Genomic DNA, 19,837 nt, shown 5'->3' with positions numbered 1-19,837 from the left:
GCACTAAAGATGAGCAAATTGAGGTATTAGCCCATTTTATGACAAACAAATCTGTATCCCAGGTCCTTTCACTTTCAGGCCAATTCTACTGGCAAAGCATTGTGCCCATGTTCACTGTAATGAAAAGATTCATTAGTTTCATCCCAGAAATCTCTTCTTCTGTTAGCTTTTCATAATTCTGTATTAGAGAAATCTTATTAAGTTAAACACTCTATTTTAAGAAATTAAAATCATAAAATTGTTTTCTTTCTTAGTTACTTTGTTGGGATGTGTGGTGATGGTGCAAATGATTGTGGTGTAAGTATAGATTTTCTGATTTACTTTTGTAGTTCTTGCTGTAGCCTAAATTACATTCATAAAACTTACCAGTTTTCTTAAAACCACTAGGCTTTGAAGAGGGCACATGGAGGCATTTCCTTATCAGAGCTTGAGGCTTCGGTGGCATCTCCGTTTACCTCTAAAACTCCTAGTATTTCCTGTGTGCCAAACCTTATAAGGTAATAAAAACCGAAATTTTTTTTTTTGTACTACTGATAAAAAAGGACAGATTATGATTAAAAGTAATGCCAATTTTTTAAAAATAGTAGCACATTTGATCTGTAATTTATTAGTTAATAGATTGCTACTACTCATTTGTTCCAATTCTCCTTTTGATTAGGTTTTTTGGTAGACAGGTGCTTTGTTGTAACTGTCAAATGTTGTTCATCTGTCAAGATACAGTTGTGTTTTGGAGGAGGAGCTTAAAATGCACTTATTCACATGCTGACTTTTCTCTTCACAGGGAAGGCCGTGCTGCTTTAATGACTTCCTTCTGTGTGTTTAAATTCATGGCATTGTACAGCATCATACAGTACTTCAGTGTTACTCTCCTGTATTCTGTGAGTACTAACAGTGTGCACAGAGTTGGGGCTATATGTTAAGACACCTTAAGATATTAGCTATTAATGCAGATTGGACAGCTTTGTTTCACTCTTCAAAATGTAATTCCATGGCATATTTTTACAGTTCATTATATGTTCACAGGAAAGGCCACAGTAAGGAAAGATGTATTAGCAATAGTTTGCAGAGGCCAGGCACAGTGGTGCATGCCTGTAACTCCAGCAGGTTGGGATACTGAGACAGAAAGATCTAGAGTTCAAAGCTAGCCTCAGCAGCAGTGAGGTGCTAAGCAACTCAGTGAGACCCTGTCTCTAAATAAAATACAAAATAGGACTGGGGATATGACTTAGTGGTTGAGTACCCCTGAGTTCAATCCCCAGTGCTCCCTCCCCAGCCCCACCCCCTGCCACTGCCGCCACACACAAACACACACACATAAAAAAAGTGTGTAGATATGTGCGTTTGCAGGAAAGAGAGTAAACAATGATGTCCATAGGTATCAGAGTTTATAATTGAAGTGATTTTAGTGTAGATTTTTCTCCTAATGAATGTTGATATCCCAAGGAATTAGTGTGAGCTATCCTCTTTAAACCATTTGTAGAAAGTCTCATAAAAGATGGTGTTGCATATTAAGAAAGTTTCAAGATACTAATTTCCAAGTATATTGAATAATTTAAAGTTTGTTTTTTTGCACCCCCAGCCCTCTACCCACAAAAAAAAACCCCAAAAAACTTATAAGGTTTTTTTACTGAAATAATTTTAAGAGATGCCTTTTATAGTAATATCTTAAATCAAATTTTTATAAATGTGTTAATGTGGATTATATTTGAGATTTTTAAGCAGGTCCTTTTGAAGTTGTCATAATGGGGGAAATAATCTATGACTTGGGAACAATGCTGTAAAAGTACTTCTTGGAAAGTAACTGTTTTAAAATTACTTCTATAGATCTTAAGTAACCTAGGAGACTTCCAGTTTCTCTTCATTGATCTGGCAATCATTTTGGTAGTGGTATTTACAAGTGAGTATCTTGCTTTGTTACTGGTTTCAAAGTATTATGAAATTCTGATGTGATTTATTAATCTTTGGTAAATTTACATCAGCAACTGTAACATAGTTCATCTCTCCCCAGAATCCCTGTAAATGTGCTCTCTTATTGCTAATTGTTTATATCTTGTCTCATTTGTTCTATTGTTCTCCCATTTTCCCCCCAAAATATTTGCGAGTAAGTTTTGAGTCATCATGCATGCCCCTTTGCCACTGAATGTTTAGTGATTCTTTCCTTTTTGTTTGTGGAATTCCTTACAATTCTTATTACACATATAGAGCACAATTTTTCATATCTCTGGTTGTATTTAGTGATTATTTTCCAAAAGCAGGTATAGTTACAAAGATCAGAAATTTAACATTGATAGTAACAGTACCTAGTCCAAACTCCACATTTAATTTTGTCACTTGTTCCAGTAATTTCCTTTATACTTATTTTCTCACTTAGATTAGATCCCAGATATAATCCAGGCCCCCAAATTTCATTTAGTTATTACATCTTTTTTTTTTTAATTCCGGAATAGTCCCTCAGTTTTTTTTTTTTTTTTGACATTTATGAATATGGGTTTGTCTGATTTATGCTCTTTAGATGCAAGCTATAAATTTTTGGAGGGAATGTAAGAAGTGATGCTATGTCCTAAATGCATCACATAAGGAGACACAAGGTATTAGTATGTTATAGTATGGGTGATGCAAACATCCAAATAAATAATGGTGATAATGGAGTATGGCCCATTGAATCAAATAAAAATTCACAGTTCCATCTATGCTATAAGCAAATAAATATTTGGGAGATAAGAGAAAGCTCTTGTTTAAGGAAAATGCTAATAGAAGAAATGTTTGACTTGGACCATAGTGAGACCCTGTTCTTATTGATATTTTAAGCAGATAGCTCATTATGGGGAGCTTTCTGTGCACTGTAGGATGTATAATAGAATCTCTATTCCTCTCTCCACTACCTGCTAGTAACCCTTTCCAAGTATGCCAACCAGAATATCTCCAGGCATTACCAGATCTTCACTGGAGGTGTAAAAATCACCTTTGAGAACTACCAATTTAGACTAAAGACTTTAGTAGATGATAAAACTAGCGAATGAAAGAGGATCAGGACTTTGACAGTCTCAATATAACTTTTCACAAATTATTGATTTAAAAAAGAAAAATAGGTGGACTCCACCTTAATAGGTTTTCAAAGCCTCTTTAAATGTTACTTTTAGGTTTATATTTTTTTCAAACCTTTATGGGTTTTTTTGTTTGGCAGTACGAGGGTTTGAATGCAGGAGGACTATGTGAGCTATATACTTGGCCCTTTAATTTTGAAATTTTGAGACAGGGTATCAAGTTGCCTGACTAGACTTGAATTTTGCCATCCTATTCCCTCAGCCTGCAGAGTTGCTGGGATTACAAGCACTTGTCACCACATCTTTGTTAATTTTTCTCCAGAGTAGTTGTAGTTTTGCAATTGAGTATTCAGAAAATAATGAACTCTTTCTTAGTTATATAAAGGTGGTGATTAATTTTATAATTTTTGTACTTTTAGTTTGTTTTTTTTTGAAACTAGTGTTTTTTTCTGAATTTCAGTAGAAATATAAAAACTGCTCCTCAAGCATTTTTGCAAAACCTAGATTGTTTACTTTAAGAGATTATTTAAATATGTATAATATCTGGCTTGGTGTTTGGAAATTTTTCTTATTAAAGAAATTTAGACCAAAACAGATTTAAAGGTTTCCAAATGAAAACATGCATGGTGATATATGCCTGCAATCCCAGTGACTCTGGAGGCTGAGGCAGGAGGATCACAAGTTCAAGGCCATCCTCTGCAGCTTTTGGAGACCCTATCTCAAACTGAAGAATAAAAAAGGGCTGGGGATGTAGCTCAGTGGTGAAGCACTTCTGGTTCAATTACCAGTACCAAAATAAAAATTTTTAGATGTTTTTTATTATATCTTTTATTGTGACTAATTGAGATAAAAACCTCTTCTCTTTCTTTTCATTATAGTGAGTTTAAATTCTGCCTGGAAGGAACTTGTGGCACAAAGACCACCTTCAGGCCTTATATCTGGGGCCCTACTCTTCTCTGTTTTATCTCAGATAATCATCTGCATTGGATTTCAATCTCTGGGGTTTTTTTGGGTTAAGCATCAGCCTTGGTATGAAGTATGGCATCCATATTCAGAGTAAGTTGGTTTCTTCCTGTAAAAATCTTTGTAATATGTGCAATATATGTGCATATAAAAATGAGTCCAGAAATGTATATAAAAGTTTCCTTGTGGCTTGATTCAAACATGTAATTTGGCCTATATTTGCCTTCTTGTCACAGTAACTCCTATCTGTAGGGATGTGTCTTAGTCTCCTTTTTGTTGCTAATAACACAGTACCACAGACTAAGTTGTAAAGAAAAGAGATTTTGGGGTATGGTTTTGATCCAGGTTGGAGGAGCTATATCTGGTGATGGGTCCTTGCTAGCAGTATCCCTAGGCAGTGAGGGGCATCATATGATAAAATACAAAGAGCTCAAGAGAGACATAGCCAAACTGACTTTTCTAACAGGCCACTCTGAATAGCCCATTGATTCATTAATCACATAGTGGATTAATCTATTCATAGGGTCCTAATCACTTCTTGAAGTTCCTAGTATCTCATAATGGGGATTAAATTTCAGCATGAGCTTTGAGGGGACAAGCCATATTCAAACCATAACAGTATATTCAGGCAAAATCCTGAGATCTTAGATAAAAATGTTGCTTAATTTGCTACTTAGCTTTTGAGTTTCTTATCTGTACAGTGAAAAAGTTGAAATTGATCTCTAGTGTTTCTTCTAAAACCAGAATGTTTGTGCTTCTAACTTTTATAAACTTGGTTTAGGAAATGGCATTTTTAGAACATTCTTAAAAAATGATATTAGGTATTTCTATTTATTTTTGGAGTACTCTACATTTCACAAATTATGAAAACATGATTTTTTTCATTGCAAATGATTAACTATCAGATTAAATTTTTGGATGTAAATATTTTTTAGTTTCCTTGAATAAGGGAGATTGTCATTTAAAAAATCAGAAAAATTTAAAAATTTAATTTTTTTTATTTGTCCATACTAACACTGTCCACTGTTGAATCATCTTGAGACTCTCTGCAGAATTAATTTGTAAGCTTGATTAATATTTTGTTACCACTTACCTGTGTACATTTAGGTAATGTTTTAATCATGGGTCGAGACTTCTGATAGTTATTTCGTGCATGCCTGATAGTGCTGCCCACCTGGAAATAGAATTGAGAGTGAGCTATCACTAGAGAATATTGAAGGCCCCCAGTTTTTGTTAGCCACTTATAAAGTCGTCTTAGTTCAGTCCTCATAGTAACTCTCACAGAACAGGTAGTAACCACAGGTGAGGCTGTTGACTCCCAGATTGCTAAATAATGGCAGAACCAACTGGGCACGGTGGTGCGCACCTATAATCCCAGTGGCTTTAGATGTGGAAGCAGGAGGATCGAGAGTTGAAAGTCAGCCTCAGCAAAAAGTGAGGTGCTAAGCAACTCAGACTGTGTCTCTAAATAAAATACAAAGTAGGGCTGGGGACGTGGCTTTGTGGTTGGGTACCCCTGAGTTCAATCCCTGGTACCTCACCCCCACAAAAAAGGGGCAGAACTTGTTGTTTATTGAACATTTTTTCAAATTTGATATCAAATTAACTCATTGTAATGTTCGGCTACTGAGAAAACCCTCATTAAATTCCTCATTATTGACCTACCTGTTGTGTATCTTACATTGATATAGTTGCACCTTTTGCTATTAACAGAACCTTATTTCTGTTTGTTATGGTAATGATTTGAGGCATCTAGGGTAAAATTTATTTCTTTGTAGGAAATGGGTGTTGTGTTTACTAACACAGATTTTTTTGTGTGTGTATTCTAGTGCTTGTAATACAACAAGAAACCCACATTGGAATTCTTCACACATGTATAATGAAACTGAACCTGATTCACACAATATACAAAATTATGAAAATACCACGGTGTTTTTTATCTCCAGTTTTCAGTACCTCATAGTAGCAATTGCCTTTTCAAAAGGAAAACCTTTCAGGCAACCTTGCTACAAGAATTGTAAGTTTGATTTTTATTGTGATTTCCACCCTGCGCCTCTCCTTTAAAATACTGGTGAAGAGTTTTTATTGTCTTCCCCAAAGCTAAAATGGATCACAGATGGAAAGAACTTAATGATTTAAATGCTTACTGTCTTGTTTTACTTTCATGAGAGTTGCCACCCTAAATTTAAAATTAAATACACCAATATTAAATATTTCTGGTATTTATATTCTGTTACCTTTTGCTCTTTTATTTCGGCAACCCATTACAGAGGGAGTTAGGATTGCAAGGAGGATCAGATGTCCTCAAGGGAGACAGTGGGTGTTATACTTCCTTCTGGGTGGTCTGTGAAGCACCAACTAACTTTTTGTTTTCTCTGACACTGGTATGGCCAGTGTTCACCTCTAGAATTCTTCATTTCTGTCACCTTTACATGCTGCTGCAGAAGGGGTCATTACAATGAAGGTTTGTGCCTGTTTGGACTTATCTGCCTGTGGCAATAGCCCATACAATTTTAAATGATCAAAGTTAGTATTAATGGACAAAATCACTAATTATGTAATTGAAGTCTTTAAAAATTGAGAACATATTATTAATGTATGGAACAACATTTAGACTTTTGCAGTATGTTGGAGTGAGTAGTATGCTTTATTTATTTATTTTTTGCTATAGTTGTGGAGAGACATCAGTGTTCTGCTTGGCAAAATGCCAGCTCATAGATTTTCGCATGTCATGGGAATAATAACTATCAGAAAGCATTTTCACATATATTATCTTATTTGTTTATTTATTTTACTTTCACCCTGTGTGGTTTGTAGGGCAAGTTTATTTTGGAAGGGTAAGATTGAAATTTGTTTTTACGGGTGATTTTTCTTTTTGGAACTGATGTTTCTTATTTAACAAGTAACTATATTATTATATTATTGTATTTGTTACGTATATTACTAATAACTATGTTACTGAGAACCATATAAAAGCCATATCAAAGAAAGACTTATCACTATTTCTAACAGGACTAAAGATAATTTGTTATTATAAGATGATCTTAATATCAAAGCTGATATACATATCTTATTTTTAGTTAAATATTTTTAAATTTCAAGGAAATATTAAGCATGTTCAAAGGAAGCTGTAAACATCTACAAAACAACAATGCCTTTTTTCCCTTTAATATGAAGAAAACTGATACTCAGGGCCACCTTACTTACAAAGTAGTCTATCAGGAATATTAATTGTAGGAATCTAAATAATTGTACTCTATCCAAACATGTGTTATTGGGAAAAGAGCTAGAGGTGAATATTAGTCATTTTTCCCCTCCCTCCCTTCCTCTCCCTCTCCCCATCTTCCCGGCCCCACTCCTGTGGCACTCCCCATCCTTTACAGTGCAACCCAGGGCCTTGGGTACTCAACCACTGAGCTGCAGAGCCATACCTCCAGTCCCAAGTTGCCTATTTTTAAAATATGTCTTTTATATGGCTTGGAAAAGTTCAAAGGAGTTTTGTACTCCTGTATAATTTCAAATTGCATAGGTAATACTTTATTATTGACCACTGGACTAATATTGAAAAGTATAAAAATTCAATTTTAGGAAACATAATCACAAAACCATTGTCCTTACTATAGGAAACTGTGCACTTCTGACAATGAATAAGGATAACTACATCCTAGTATTAAAAAATGGTGTCTGGAAGTTACAAATGGAACTGTACAGTGTACTGTATATTTTTGTTAATTTTCACCTCTAGCCTCTTTGTCATTGAAGTGCATTGTTATTGGAGTTCATTGTAACAATTCTTTGCTAGGATATGTTGGTTCTTGTTCTGTTTATATCTAGGTATTATAATACATTACATTTATTTTGAAATTTTTTTAAAAAATTAATCTCCATCTTAGGTGTTTAAGGCATTCTTTCGTAAGCTCTTAATCCTTTTCTGTTTCAGTTTCATTTTAGATAAAACTTAATTTCAGCCTGTAGTTGAAATTTGTTTTCAATTTTAGCTTATGCAGTTACATTTTGTAGTATGTTTGCCTACGCTTTTATTGCAACAGTTACAGTTATATACACTTAATTCTTCTACTCCAACGAGGTGTAATTTCTGAGGACTCAGCTAGTTTCTTACTTGGTCTTTGTAGTTTACTGCTTGTTGAATTCAGTCCCTTTCTCTGTCGTAAAGATGTTTTTACTAAAATGCTAATTTTTCTCCTGCTCAGGGCTTATGTATCGTTTTCCTGTTAATTTGACAATGTCTTAATTGGTGGGAACAGTTCAAATACCTTATATACTCTATAGAATAAGGTGGTTTTTCAAAGACAAGTAACTGAGTAAAGGAAGAGAGGATAGCAATAAAAAGACTTGATGTCTGGCTGTAGGTCAGAAGGGCCAAGTTATTGTTGAAGAAGGAATGGGAAAGAATAAAAGGTAGAAAGGTGTATATCAGGGTTCAATATTATATGTTTATTTATATAAAACCGCCAACAATCTGCCTCTCCTATTACATAATAGCTTTTTTGAGCAGTGCCTGTTCTTTTCTCTAGGCTAAACAAAAATAGACTCAATTATTTATTTTCCCCTTCACATAGAAGGCTTGGCAGATTTTTAGGAGCAGAATCAAGGACTGGCTCTGGGAGTAGAGAGGAATTTTTGAGAAGCACTCTTTAGGGTAGATGTAAAGAATTTCTAAGGCTGAGTAATTTTATCTTTCCAATTAACACTCATGTGTCAGGAGTCAGATGAAAGATCTAGTTTTTCTATTGTTTTCAAAATGCAGTAGATTTGAAAAATATTTGGTATGGGTCATTCTTTATTTGAAACTCTCTCCATGTTTTTCTGGCATTTGTTTTCTTATGTCTTTCAGTTCTTTTCTCATTTTATCCTTTTTTGTTTGTACTTCCAACCGGCACTTTCAAAATACTTTCATCGACTGTACAAGCTTCAATGACTAACTTACATATTACTTTAGTTTCTGCATTTTTGGAATGGAACATGACATGTCCTGATTGCAATTTTGTAGAATTTTTTAAAAATTAAAAATCTAGAAAAAGTGCTTTTTATCTAGCACAGGTCCTCAATTTTTAAAATATCTTATAGCACAATACTTTCCCACTTTTTGGCAAGACTATCAGTATACCTTTCAGCCAAAGCTGTTAGATATATAATATATAATATATAATATAATATATATCACACATGCTCACAGAGTGTAGTTTCTGTACAACAGTTTCTATAGAATAATAAGAATTGGCCTGTGGATTTAAACTGACATCAACAAAGTTTTTATTCACAGATTACTCCTACATCTAAAAATAGCATTGAGAGCCTTCATTTACTGTCACTAAGAAGGACACTAACTTCTTTAACCCTATCTGAATGCTTTGTGATAAGGTCTTGGTAATATGTGGCCTTAGTTAAAATTTGACATTGAAGTTGACTTCAAATAGCAACTTGTAAATAAAATGCAGATCAAAGAAAAAGGAGGGAAAATGTTTGGGGTTGCAAATACAATTGGGACATTTCTGAGCCTTTCATGGCTATACACGGGGATGTGTGTGTGTGTGTGTATGTGTGTGTGTGTGTGTGTGTGTGTGTACACACACACATACATACAAATATGTATGCACATGCTGAACCAAATGACCGTGTGTATGTGTGTTTTATTTTTGAGTTAAGAAATGGACATCAAGTATTACTAGCCTTCATTTAAAAAACAGTAGATCAACTCATTCTCACCTTTTTGGCTAACACCTTCTGAAGGAATTTTTCATGAGTAAGTTAATGAAAGTGGGGTTCACTTGCCTGAGATATGCACAAATTCAACTTAGAATGCCTTTATTTAGGATTGTGGCATACCTAATACTGAAAATGTCATTCATCATTTTTTAAATCAGTAGTTGTCATTGAATACTAGTTTTAAATGATAATCTTGTTTTGCCATACATTGACTGGTCTCTTATTTGTAAATTATTATTTTTTTTTTTTTTGAATATTGTTGTTTAGCTATCTCTCTGGGAGACATAAATGTCAGTAATCTGAATTTTATTCTTAAAGTATTGATTATTTTCTGAAATATCATTAAAGTTTAAATTAATGGCTTTAAAATATGTATATCTCATCACATACATGAATTTATTGGGGACCTAGAACAATCTCTCCTGTTGTAGGAAATAAAGCAGCACATGCTTTATATATTTCATCAGCTAAAGGAGAAGTATTCAAATGAATTTAGAAATGACAGTATACCTCTGTTGGATCCCTTTTTATTTAAATGAACTTCCTAATTTGTTTTACTTTCTTTTCCAGATCTTTTTGTTGTATCTGTGATTATTTTGTATGTTTTCATATTATTCATCATGTTGCATCCAGTTGCCTCTATTGACCAGGTTCTTCAGGTAAGGTTTAAGCACATCATTTATGACTAGTAATTGATAGTAATTGAAAGTGACACTGAAATATTACATGGGATCTAAATGACTAAATGAAAGTTTTGGATGTTTGATGGAAGGGCTTAAGATCTGTCCCCCTCCTTTGCTTTTTTTATGTTACTAAAAAAGAGACTAAACTGCGTCCATTTCATTTTTCCAAGATCTCTTCTTTTCCTTTTGTCTAAAATAGAGTAACCTAAAGACACTGTGAAACAAATACAAAACATAACTGAAATGACAGCTTTTATTGACTATACATGTTCAGTCTGTTTCTGGTTCTATTTCCTTTGTCAAGCAAGTGTTCCTTGAACTTTAAAGACTTTTAAAAAAGCCTTGATTCCAATATTTCCTTACTTTTTCATCCTTGATACTATTTCTTGAGTGATCTACATGTGTTCTCTCTTGTTTGCTTGCTGGTCATTTAGTCCTTTCTTTTAATTAAAATTATGAATGATGACATTCAGCCTAAAAATAGGTAACATCACCAATCAAAAGTGTTTGTATATCTTTCTTCAAATACTGTGAGGGAACCTGTATTCTACTTTTTTCTCCTTATTCTGTTTTTTTATTTTGTATTTACTATATATGTATGAGGTCATAAAAAAACAACTTTACTTGCTTTCAACTTTATGAAAATATTTTGCTCTTTGTATTTTTGTGACTTTTCATCATAAATACTGTTTCTAAGATTGTCCCTATTTATAAGTTTATTTTATTTTCACTATATAGTATTCCATTGTAGGATAATGTAATTGACTTTTCCATTCTTTATAGGCAAATAGTTGGTTTGTTTTAGTCTTTTCTTATATTAACACTTTCTTATATTACTACTATGTCTCTTATTGTGTTAGGGTGAGTAATGATGTACCAAAGAGCTGCTACAAGCAACAAGGGAATGGTATAGTACTGTAGAGAATTCAAGACAGTAATAAAACCCACCAAAAGTCCATCTGCTTTTAAATCTTACCATGTACTGTTGATTCCAAACAGTGTCAGTGATATATACTTTTTCTACTGCTTTCTACTCCTTTCATGCCTCTTTGACTCCTTTTTCTGAGTTTCCATTTTGGTTCTACCCCCTTCATTTATTCCTTAAACATTAATGGTCTTCACCTGTGTGATCTTATGCTTCTTTTCACTCTGAATTCTCTGTCTCACTTATAGTCATAGCTTTACCCACAGTTGCCATCCATATGTTGTAGACTCCCCCCCCTTTTTTTTAAGATTAGACCCAGGTGTGCGCTGCCACTGAGTCACATCTTCCAGGCCTTTTTACTTTTTATCTGAGGCAGTTTTTTTATTTTGAGGCAGGGTCTTGCTAAGTTGCTGAGCTAGCCTTTAGCCTGAGATTCCCCTGCTTCAGCCTCCCGAATTGCTGGGACTACAGATGTCCTCCACCACACCTGGCAAGACTTCCTACCTTTATACCCCAAGCTTATCCCTCACTATTGAACTTTAGACATAGCCATTTATATATCAATTATTACTTACATGCTTCAACCAACAGTTCCCCAAATTCAGCATTTTTAAAACTAAGCTTACTATGTTCTTCTCCTTCCACGGTGCTTCTTCCCTATTTCTTGATATCACCATTTATCCAAGTTGGAAGTAAGTTTGTGTCTGTCTGTCTGTACATGTCTTTTCTTGTTTTCATAGCCAGTCAATTATTAGTTTCAGCTTCCTTATTCTGAATGTAGTTCTATCTTTACTCCAATCCCATTTGCCAACCCTCTAGTTGGAACTCTAATTGTCTCTCTAATCGTCTTTTACCTGGGTCATTTTACTAGTCTCCTCACCTTGGGCCCTTCTTAATGGAGCAATATTTTTCTAAGTTGGATCATGCCACTTAGCATATAGCATAATATCTTTGGTATTCAATAATATAATTTTGTTGACTAAAAGGTAGATGCATTAGAAGGATTTTTTTTGCTTTTATTTTTTAGACCTTAGAAATTAATCAGGTTTTAGACTGGTGCAATAGCGTGCATTTGTATTCCCAGTTACTCAGGAGGCTCAGGCAAGAGGATCACTTCAGCCTAGGAGTCAAGAGCAGCCTGAGCAATATAGCAACACACACACCCTGTCCCCTGTAAAAGGAAACCAGAAATAGAAATGAATTGTATTTTAAAGTGAGAACTTTATTGTATTTCTTAAATTGATCTGTAGCGTTCTTTTATGAGTTTTCTTTACAGTAATGTGAGATTTGACCATTATTTCAATATTAGATTAGTGTCTGCCTCAGTGTTAGAAGACAGGTTTTTATTTTTAAAAATAATGACTTGTTAGAAATTTGTCATCTGAGCTTTCTAGTCTGAGTGAATAGGATTTGATGCCAAGTTCATCCACTTGGTATTATTTTTAACTTTGAATTACTTAAAATATTATCATCTGAAAAGATACAATAAAAACTTTGTGCCATTGTTGAGGGTTAAGTGGATAATGTGTTTGTAGGTGTTTACATAATAGAAATTCAGTAAATGCAGAAATTATGGTATAATGTCAACTAGATAAAACAACTTTTAAAATTTTTTGTCTTACAGATAGTGTGTGTACCATATCAGTGGCGTATAACTATGCTCATCATTGTTCTTGTCAATGCCCTTGTGTCTATCATGGTGGAGGTAAGCACTTCAGATAGTCAAATGACAATCTTGTTCTTGGGTGATTAAATGGTGAATGGGTGAAAGAGTACAGGTAACATTATAGAAGCCCACAGTCGTGAGTTTCATTTTAGGCAAATTAATTTAGCCTTCTTTTTTTAACCTGAAATTTTCCTTGAAAAATATGATAATAATAATATTAAGAGATTTGACTTAGCTGCACTCTTGCAGATAGCGCATGAGAAACTATAAAGAGTGAGGTAGCAAAACTGAATGTTGAGTAGAAAGGAGAAAAGTTTGGTGGCCAGGCAGCTCTTGAACTGTCCAGTGGCCTTGGAATCAGAGTGGGTATAAAGTATTTTGTGTTTTATGATGTAAAGTAGAATACCTAATTTAAGGATTTAAGTCGTTGGGGAGGTTCTTTGGGAAATGTAGTGACTATTATGCTGAGTTTATTGAAAGTATAAAATAATGACCATTGTGGACTTAACTAATTTTGCCATTGGTTACTGGCACTTCCTCCTTGATATTTACTTTTAAGCGACCTCTAGAAGTCTTAAGTACTCTCTGATTCATTGTATATATTTTATTTCCTATTATGATTGCCTTTAGGTCAGCATCTCTAAAAGGAATTAGCAAGTTTTCACTTGCTGCTTATTAATCACCTTTGCTCTGCCCTCAGAACTATGATCAGAATTCACTCCTACCATAGCAATATAAGAAACAGAAGAGGGAAATAAAGTTGTGATCTTTAAGGAATAGGCTTTTGAATGAAAATTAAGATAATTTGTGGGGAAATGTGTGTTTTAGAGATCATAGTTCTAGACTTAGAAATTATGCGCAATTTCAGTCATTACACCAAAAGATGAGTTGGTATTGAATTTGAGATATGATTTGTAGAATAGATATTCTGGTAGATCTTTTTAAGCTTCCCTGGTGGAATGCATTTTTCCACTGAGGATGCTAGAAAGCACATTTAAGAGAGAGTATCCAAAAATGTACCTTTGTCTGTAGTATATAATTTCATTTTTTCACTCATTTATTATTATTAATATCTAATATATTATTTGTGTTGGATGCTAGTGAAATCATACTTGTGTATAGGTATAGACAATAATAGTAGATATTCAGTAAAAATGCATTGTTAAGAAAAAGGCTTCAAATTAATAAGCATTGTTTTAATATGGATAAGCACTGAGGAGTTACATAAAAACTAGTCTTTGTGGAAAATTTGTAAGTTCCATTTTATTAAGAATTTTATGGTTTGTATATGTTACAGAAGTCCTGTTATTCTTTATCCTTTTGTAGTATTAACTAAAGTTTGCTATATGAAAACCAAATCATGTTTTTACTAATGATGCAGCATTGTGTGAATGTTTTTTAAATGTGCATGTTAAAAAAGAATGACTTAGTCATTTTTAATTCTTAACTCACTGGAATATCTCTCAGAGCTTCTTCCTTGACATGGTCCTTTGGAAAGTTGTGTTCAATCGAGACAGACAAGGAGAATATCGCTTCACCACCACACAGCCACCACAGGTTGGAAATCAGCAGTTACTATCAATTCTTCACGTATATCTTGGCTCTTCCAGTGTATACTCTGTGTTCTCAAGGGTATTCTGTGTGTATTGCTTCAGTCTTTTCCCCTTGCCTGGCATTTCATTTTATTTCTTTCTCCTCTCTCATTTTACTTATATAGAATAATGGGTTACATTGTGCCATTTTTCATACATGCAAATAACACTTGGGTCATATTCCCATCATCTCAATTCAACATTTTAGGAAAAACATGATTCTTTTCTTTCTGCGTCTGGCTTGTTTCACTTAACATTAAGATCTCCAGTTGCATCCATTTTCCTGCAAATTATGTGATTCCATTCTTCTCTGTGGCTGAATGATACTCCGTTGCATGCGTGTGCATGTATGTGTATATATATACATATATACATACACATACACATACATATATGAAATGTAATCAGTGGAATATTATACATATATGTGTCGCGTGTGCGCACACACATGTATGTATCACATTTTCTTTGTCCATTCATTTGTCATTGATAGGCACCTATGCCATTTTTATGACTTGGATATTGTAAATTGTTGGACATTTCAGAAAACTAATGGCAAACATTTGTTATAGGCTTTTCAGGGCTTTAGAGATATCTTTATTATCTTCCATTCCAATCCTAATCTTCTGTGTGTAAAGGTCTTGTCCTCAGAGATATGAGTTAATTTTTCCATTTCTGTCTATACTTTATGATTATATGAATCCCATTTGAAGCTAAAAGAGATTCATGTAAACAAAGTTTTTTTGCGGGAGCAGGTATAGTACCAGGGATTGAACTCAGGGGTACTCGCCCACTGAGCCACACCCCTAGCCCTATTTTTATATTTTATTTAGAGACAGGGTCTCACTGAGTTGCTTAGTGCCTCACTTTTGCTGAGGCTGGCTTTGAACTTGCAAGTCTCCCATCTCAGCCTCCGAAGCCGCTGGGATTATAGGTGCGTACCACCATATCTGGCTACAAAGGTTTGAAATAGTAATGGTTTCTACTTGGATCAGAGTCCAAAGGCCAAATTTTTAAGGGATTATTTCTGAAATCTTATTAATGCCTTAATTTTGGCTGACTTTTTGGCTTTCCCCAACATATGTGCCTCATCATTTAGAAAACGTGTTCATTTTTATGCAAGCCATGGTTAGGGCTTTTGAGGTCAGTGAAATGGCTTGTTATTTGAAAGGTATCACAAGCTTTGTGGCAACAAGTAAAGAGAACCAGATAAATAAAACCTATTTCCTAGTGTCAAAATGTTAAAAGTATAGTTCTTGATTGAAAAGTAATTCAAACTGCTATCATTGAATGAAAGCTTTGTGAGCCAACCTTTTGAGTATAGAGTACTTGAAAGTATAAAATTTTACCCTGTTATCTTGGGTAGTGTACTTTACAAATGTGAGTTGTATCTTCACTCATCCTTGAGCCACAGGGAAGTTTGCAGAGCTCATGAGAACTCCCTTTCAGGGTTCAGGAGTCTCCCGGACAAGAATTTTAGTCTTCCAGTTCTAACTTTGGTTACTCACTTGTTTTTAACCACCTTTTACTTAGGTGGCAACTTAACTTACTTAAGCTGTATTTTGGCAATTAAGCAAGCCTGATGCCCAGATAGAGTACCACAGCATTGCTGTATAAGAGGTCCTATAGAATGCCATTTTCATTTTCTAGTGCTATATGACGAAGAGTGATGGTTCTTAAGTGATGGCATGAGTCTGTAGTTAGCTTCAAAGCAACATAATACCCATTTGTTCCTAGTGATGTGTCCAGAGCTGTACTAGGGGCTTGAGTATAGGGGCTAAATCTCTGTGCCTGTATGTTTTCATTTTGTATTATTTCAGAGATTTAAGTTTGGCTCATATCACCAGTTCCAATGTGAAATATTTGTTTTTGCAAAACTTGGATCTAGAGAAACATTTCAGTTGTTTTCAGCTTCTCCAAAGAGATCTTTGACCATTAATCTAAACAAGAGATGCATGTTCTAAAGAATTATACTTAGTTAAAGTAAGACCCCCTATAAAATATTTGAATTGGAAATCCCTCCTTGCCTTTATTTATTTATTTGTTTGTTTATTCCTGCACACCAGGGATTGAACTAGGGGCATTTAACAACACTGAACCACATCCCTAAGCTTTTATTTATTTTATTTTGAGACAGGATCTTGCTAAACTACTGAGGCTGGTTTTAAACTTGTGATCCTCCTGAGTCACGGGGATTATAGGCATGTATCACCAGTACTCAACTGCCCTCCTTATTTTTAAGAGTTTGTGTCTTATGTGAACCCTCTGAAATGCTTAGGGTACTCAAAAGTAAACAAGATTTGGCCTTTCAGTTCTGTGGTCATGATTAAGACATTACTTTTTAAATTAGTTTTAGAAAAGAGAATTCTTATAATATCTTAGCACAGAATGATATACTTTTATGTTTGGACAGTTCTGTGGGTAATGGGGTTTCACTGTTTACATTTGTGGTCCAGCAAGAACTAATTAGTTAATTATATTAGTTTATGGTTCTCAGTCAGGGGTGTTTGTCCCCCCTGGGGAACATTCAGCAGTGTTTGGGGACATTTTTGGTTGTTCACAGTTGAGGGAGGGAGGTTGCTACTGGCATATCCAGTGAATAGAAGCCAGGATGCTGCTTAATAAATAGCATAGTTCCCAAGACAACCCTATCTAAGATGTCAGTAGAGCTGAGGTTGAAAAACCATACCATAAGGTGAAAAGCGAAGTCAAGATGAGCATGACTAGCCACCTGAAAGACTTCTGTGAGGCTGCAATTCTTATTATATAGTTGGAGGACCAGTGAGGTGGGTTGAAAGTTTGCAAAGTCAGAAACCACAAAATAGGCTTCAGGCCTCAGGTAGTTGAACTGGGAAGTAAAGAAACTCACCTGGAAATCTCTAGTAACCAAGTTTGAAATACCTGGTGATCTGCAAGGCTCCCTATATAACACCTCCAAGATCCTCCCAGATTTATATCTAACTACATTTCATACATAAAGAAACTACAGTCAGCTTGCCAGGGTTATGCATCAATGAACGGTAGAGGTTGAATTCTGATTTTAAGAGGAGTGTTTTTTCAACATTTTGCCAAGCTGCCTCTAATACACCAGTTACAGAGCCGTAGAGGTGCAGACTAATCTAAGAATCAAATGACAAAATAGAGACAAACAATAGCTACTATTATTAAGTATACCTTCTCTGTGGTATACTACCGTACCTTTATGGTGAAGCATTTTGTAAACACTAATTGTTATAGCAATCTTAAAGAGACAAGAATATCTTTAGGATAGTGCCTGTCTTCCACTTTTCCCAGATGAAGAAACCGTGTCAGAACTGGAATTCAAATTCAGATTAATCTTGACCCAGGACCATCACATTTCTTTCCACAAAGCCCCCATCTATTCTTTAAAGATCAGATAAACTTAGAGGTGTTATTTTACTAGAGGCTTCCACCTCGCTCACTGATTACTTATGCAGCTAGCCTCATTTAGTTATAGGAAGTAAGATTTTTACATAGTAATTTGTTTCCTGTAGTGGTTTTTACTGATGCTCACTTGTCTATCTGTTGAATCAAATTGAAAACTAAGTTAAGTCATTTGCAAATAATTAAATCTAACACTATTATGTTGCTACATATTTTTCCTATAATGTTATTTAGCAGTTCCAGATATTCATACTTACTTTCTTCCAGAAAAAGATTGTTTCTGTATCAGTGATTTTCAAGTAAGGGTATTAATCAGAAATGCCTTAAGGTTTTACTCCTGTGCAGTCTGTTCACTTTAGAAGCATTTGTGCCTATGTCTGGCTAATAAAACTGAGGCTACTTAAAAGTAGATACAGAATTAGGACCATCTTGTCATGTAATTTAATCCCACTGGGGCTAAGGACAAGTGCCTGACTTCTTTTTTTTTTTTTTTTTTTGGTGAAAAATCTTAAGTGCTAACTATAGTCTTGAAGCCATAGAAGAAGATTTTTATGAAAACCACAGTACCATGAGACCATTTTCCCCTCTTCAAGCATGGCTTTATATTTTATGTGCTACTCATAAAAACATTTCCTAAAAGACTGGCAAGAGTAAACTTGAGTTCTAGAATGAACAGTTTGGGGTGGTATAAGAAGCAAGAGAATTATAGCTACAAATCTGTGGAAAGTTCTTTATGGTTTCTCTGCCAAACCCTCTTTTTTCTGTGAGGGGATAAATTTGGTCACTTAACATTCCTTTCAGAAATAACAAAGATCTAGCTGGTATAGCTACTGTGTTCTCCTGCTTCAGGGATTTGGGTCTTGGATATTTTGGAGAGACCTAAGTGTTGATTCTGAGCTTTTGCAGTACTGTACCTCATTGCCTTTATGTTGTACAGCACTTGCCTTCCTCCTTAACACCAGCCTCTCTTCCCTGATTGATTTCATATTCCAGCATGCCTGCAGCACCTTTTATTTTTCTCTTCCAGTGCTTGAGGATGTATGTGGTATGTTCGTGTTTGTAGACTAGCAAACCTATGCTTGTATATATTGTGTTTTTTGTGTATGATATTTGGGGGACAATATCAGAAATAATGTTTCTAATTATGGTGGTGGTGGGGAATCCTTAGTGTTCCTTGACTTGATTTAAAAAAAAAAAGAAGAAAGAAAGAAAGAAAGAAATACAAATGTGCATTGTGTTTTGGTAGTACTGGGGATTGAACCAGGGCCTTGTGCATGCTAGGCAAGCACTCTACCAACTGAGCTATATCCCCAGCCCCTGGACATTATTTTTAATAAGGATTTAAAAAAAAAAAACTTTAATGTAAAAAGAATGCTTATTTGCAATTAAATTAGTTTTAATTTTATTGCTTGCCTTACTTTCTACAGATAGGAACAATGAACTTAGTGTGTTTGTCGGTGTATATTAAATTAGATTACTCTTTGCTTTGGCTTTCTTTAACTCAGCCATCTGTGCATTGCCCTTCAACAACTCATCTGGATAGACAAAATCTGTTTTTTTTTTCTTTTTAAGTCAGCAGTCAATATGAGCCTTCTTCAGTGATCCTTTAACAGACCTACTTGCTATAAAATAAAAAATGACAGCTTTCACATTGATTTAGGAACAGTGATCTTTTCTGCATTTGGATTGAAGAGTTTAAACACTTCAGGAAAGAATAAAATCAAGTAATGAAACATATTTCAGATTAAACACCAAGTTTGTTATTTTATGTTCCTTCACTGGAAAGGAGCTGTCATCTGTTACTTGGATCACCTGAAGAATCCTACACATAG

The 19,837-nt window shown here is 34.6% G+C and overlaps 1 protein-coding gene across 1 annotated transcript in view; it reads left to right on the top strand.

The window, feature by feature from the left end:
- Atp13a3 (ATPase 13A3) overlaps window positions 1-19,837 on the top strand; it is a 75,234-nt gene that overhangs the window by 50,657 nt on the left and 4,740 nt on the right. Inside the window, exons 25-33 of the mRNA XM_076867091.1 lie at window positions 255-297; window positions 388-497; window positions 782-878; window positions 1,825-1,897; window positions 3,923-4,100; window positions 5,837-6,024; window positions 10,305-10,393; window positions 12,967-13,047; window positions 14,476-14,565. Of these exons, the coding sequence (XP_076723206.1) occupies window positions 255-297; window positions 388-497; window positions 782-878; window positions 1,825-1,897; window positions 3,923-4,100; window positions 5,837-6,024; window positions 10,305-10,393; window positions 12,967-13,047; window positions 14,476-14,565 (949 nt within the window). The remainder of the gene's footprint in view (window positions 1-254; window positions 298-387; window positions 498-781; window positions 879-1,824; window positions 1,898-3,922; window positions 4,101-5,836; window positions 6,025-10,304; window positions 10,394-12,966; window positions 13,048-14,475; window positions 14,566-19,837) is intronic.

Source organism: Callospermophilus lateralis, chromosome 10 (assembly GCF_048772815.1).
Source record: "Callospermophilus lateralis isolate mCalLat2 chromosome 10, mCalLat2.hap1, whole genome shotgun sequence".
NCBI classification, from domain to species: domain Eukaryota; kingdom Metazoa; phylum Chordata; class Mammalia; order Rodentia; family Sciuridae; genus Callospermophilus; species Callospermophilus lateralis.
This window is presented reverse-complemented; position numbering and strand designations above follow the sequence as displayed.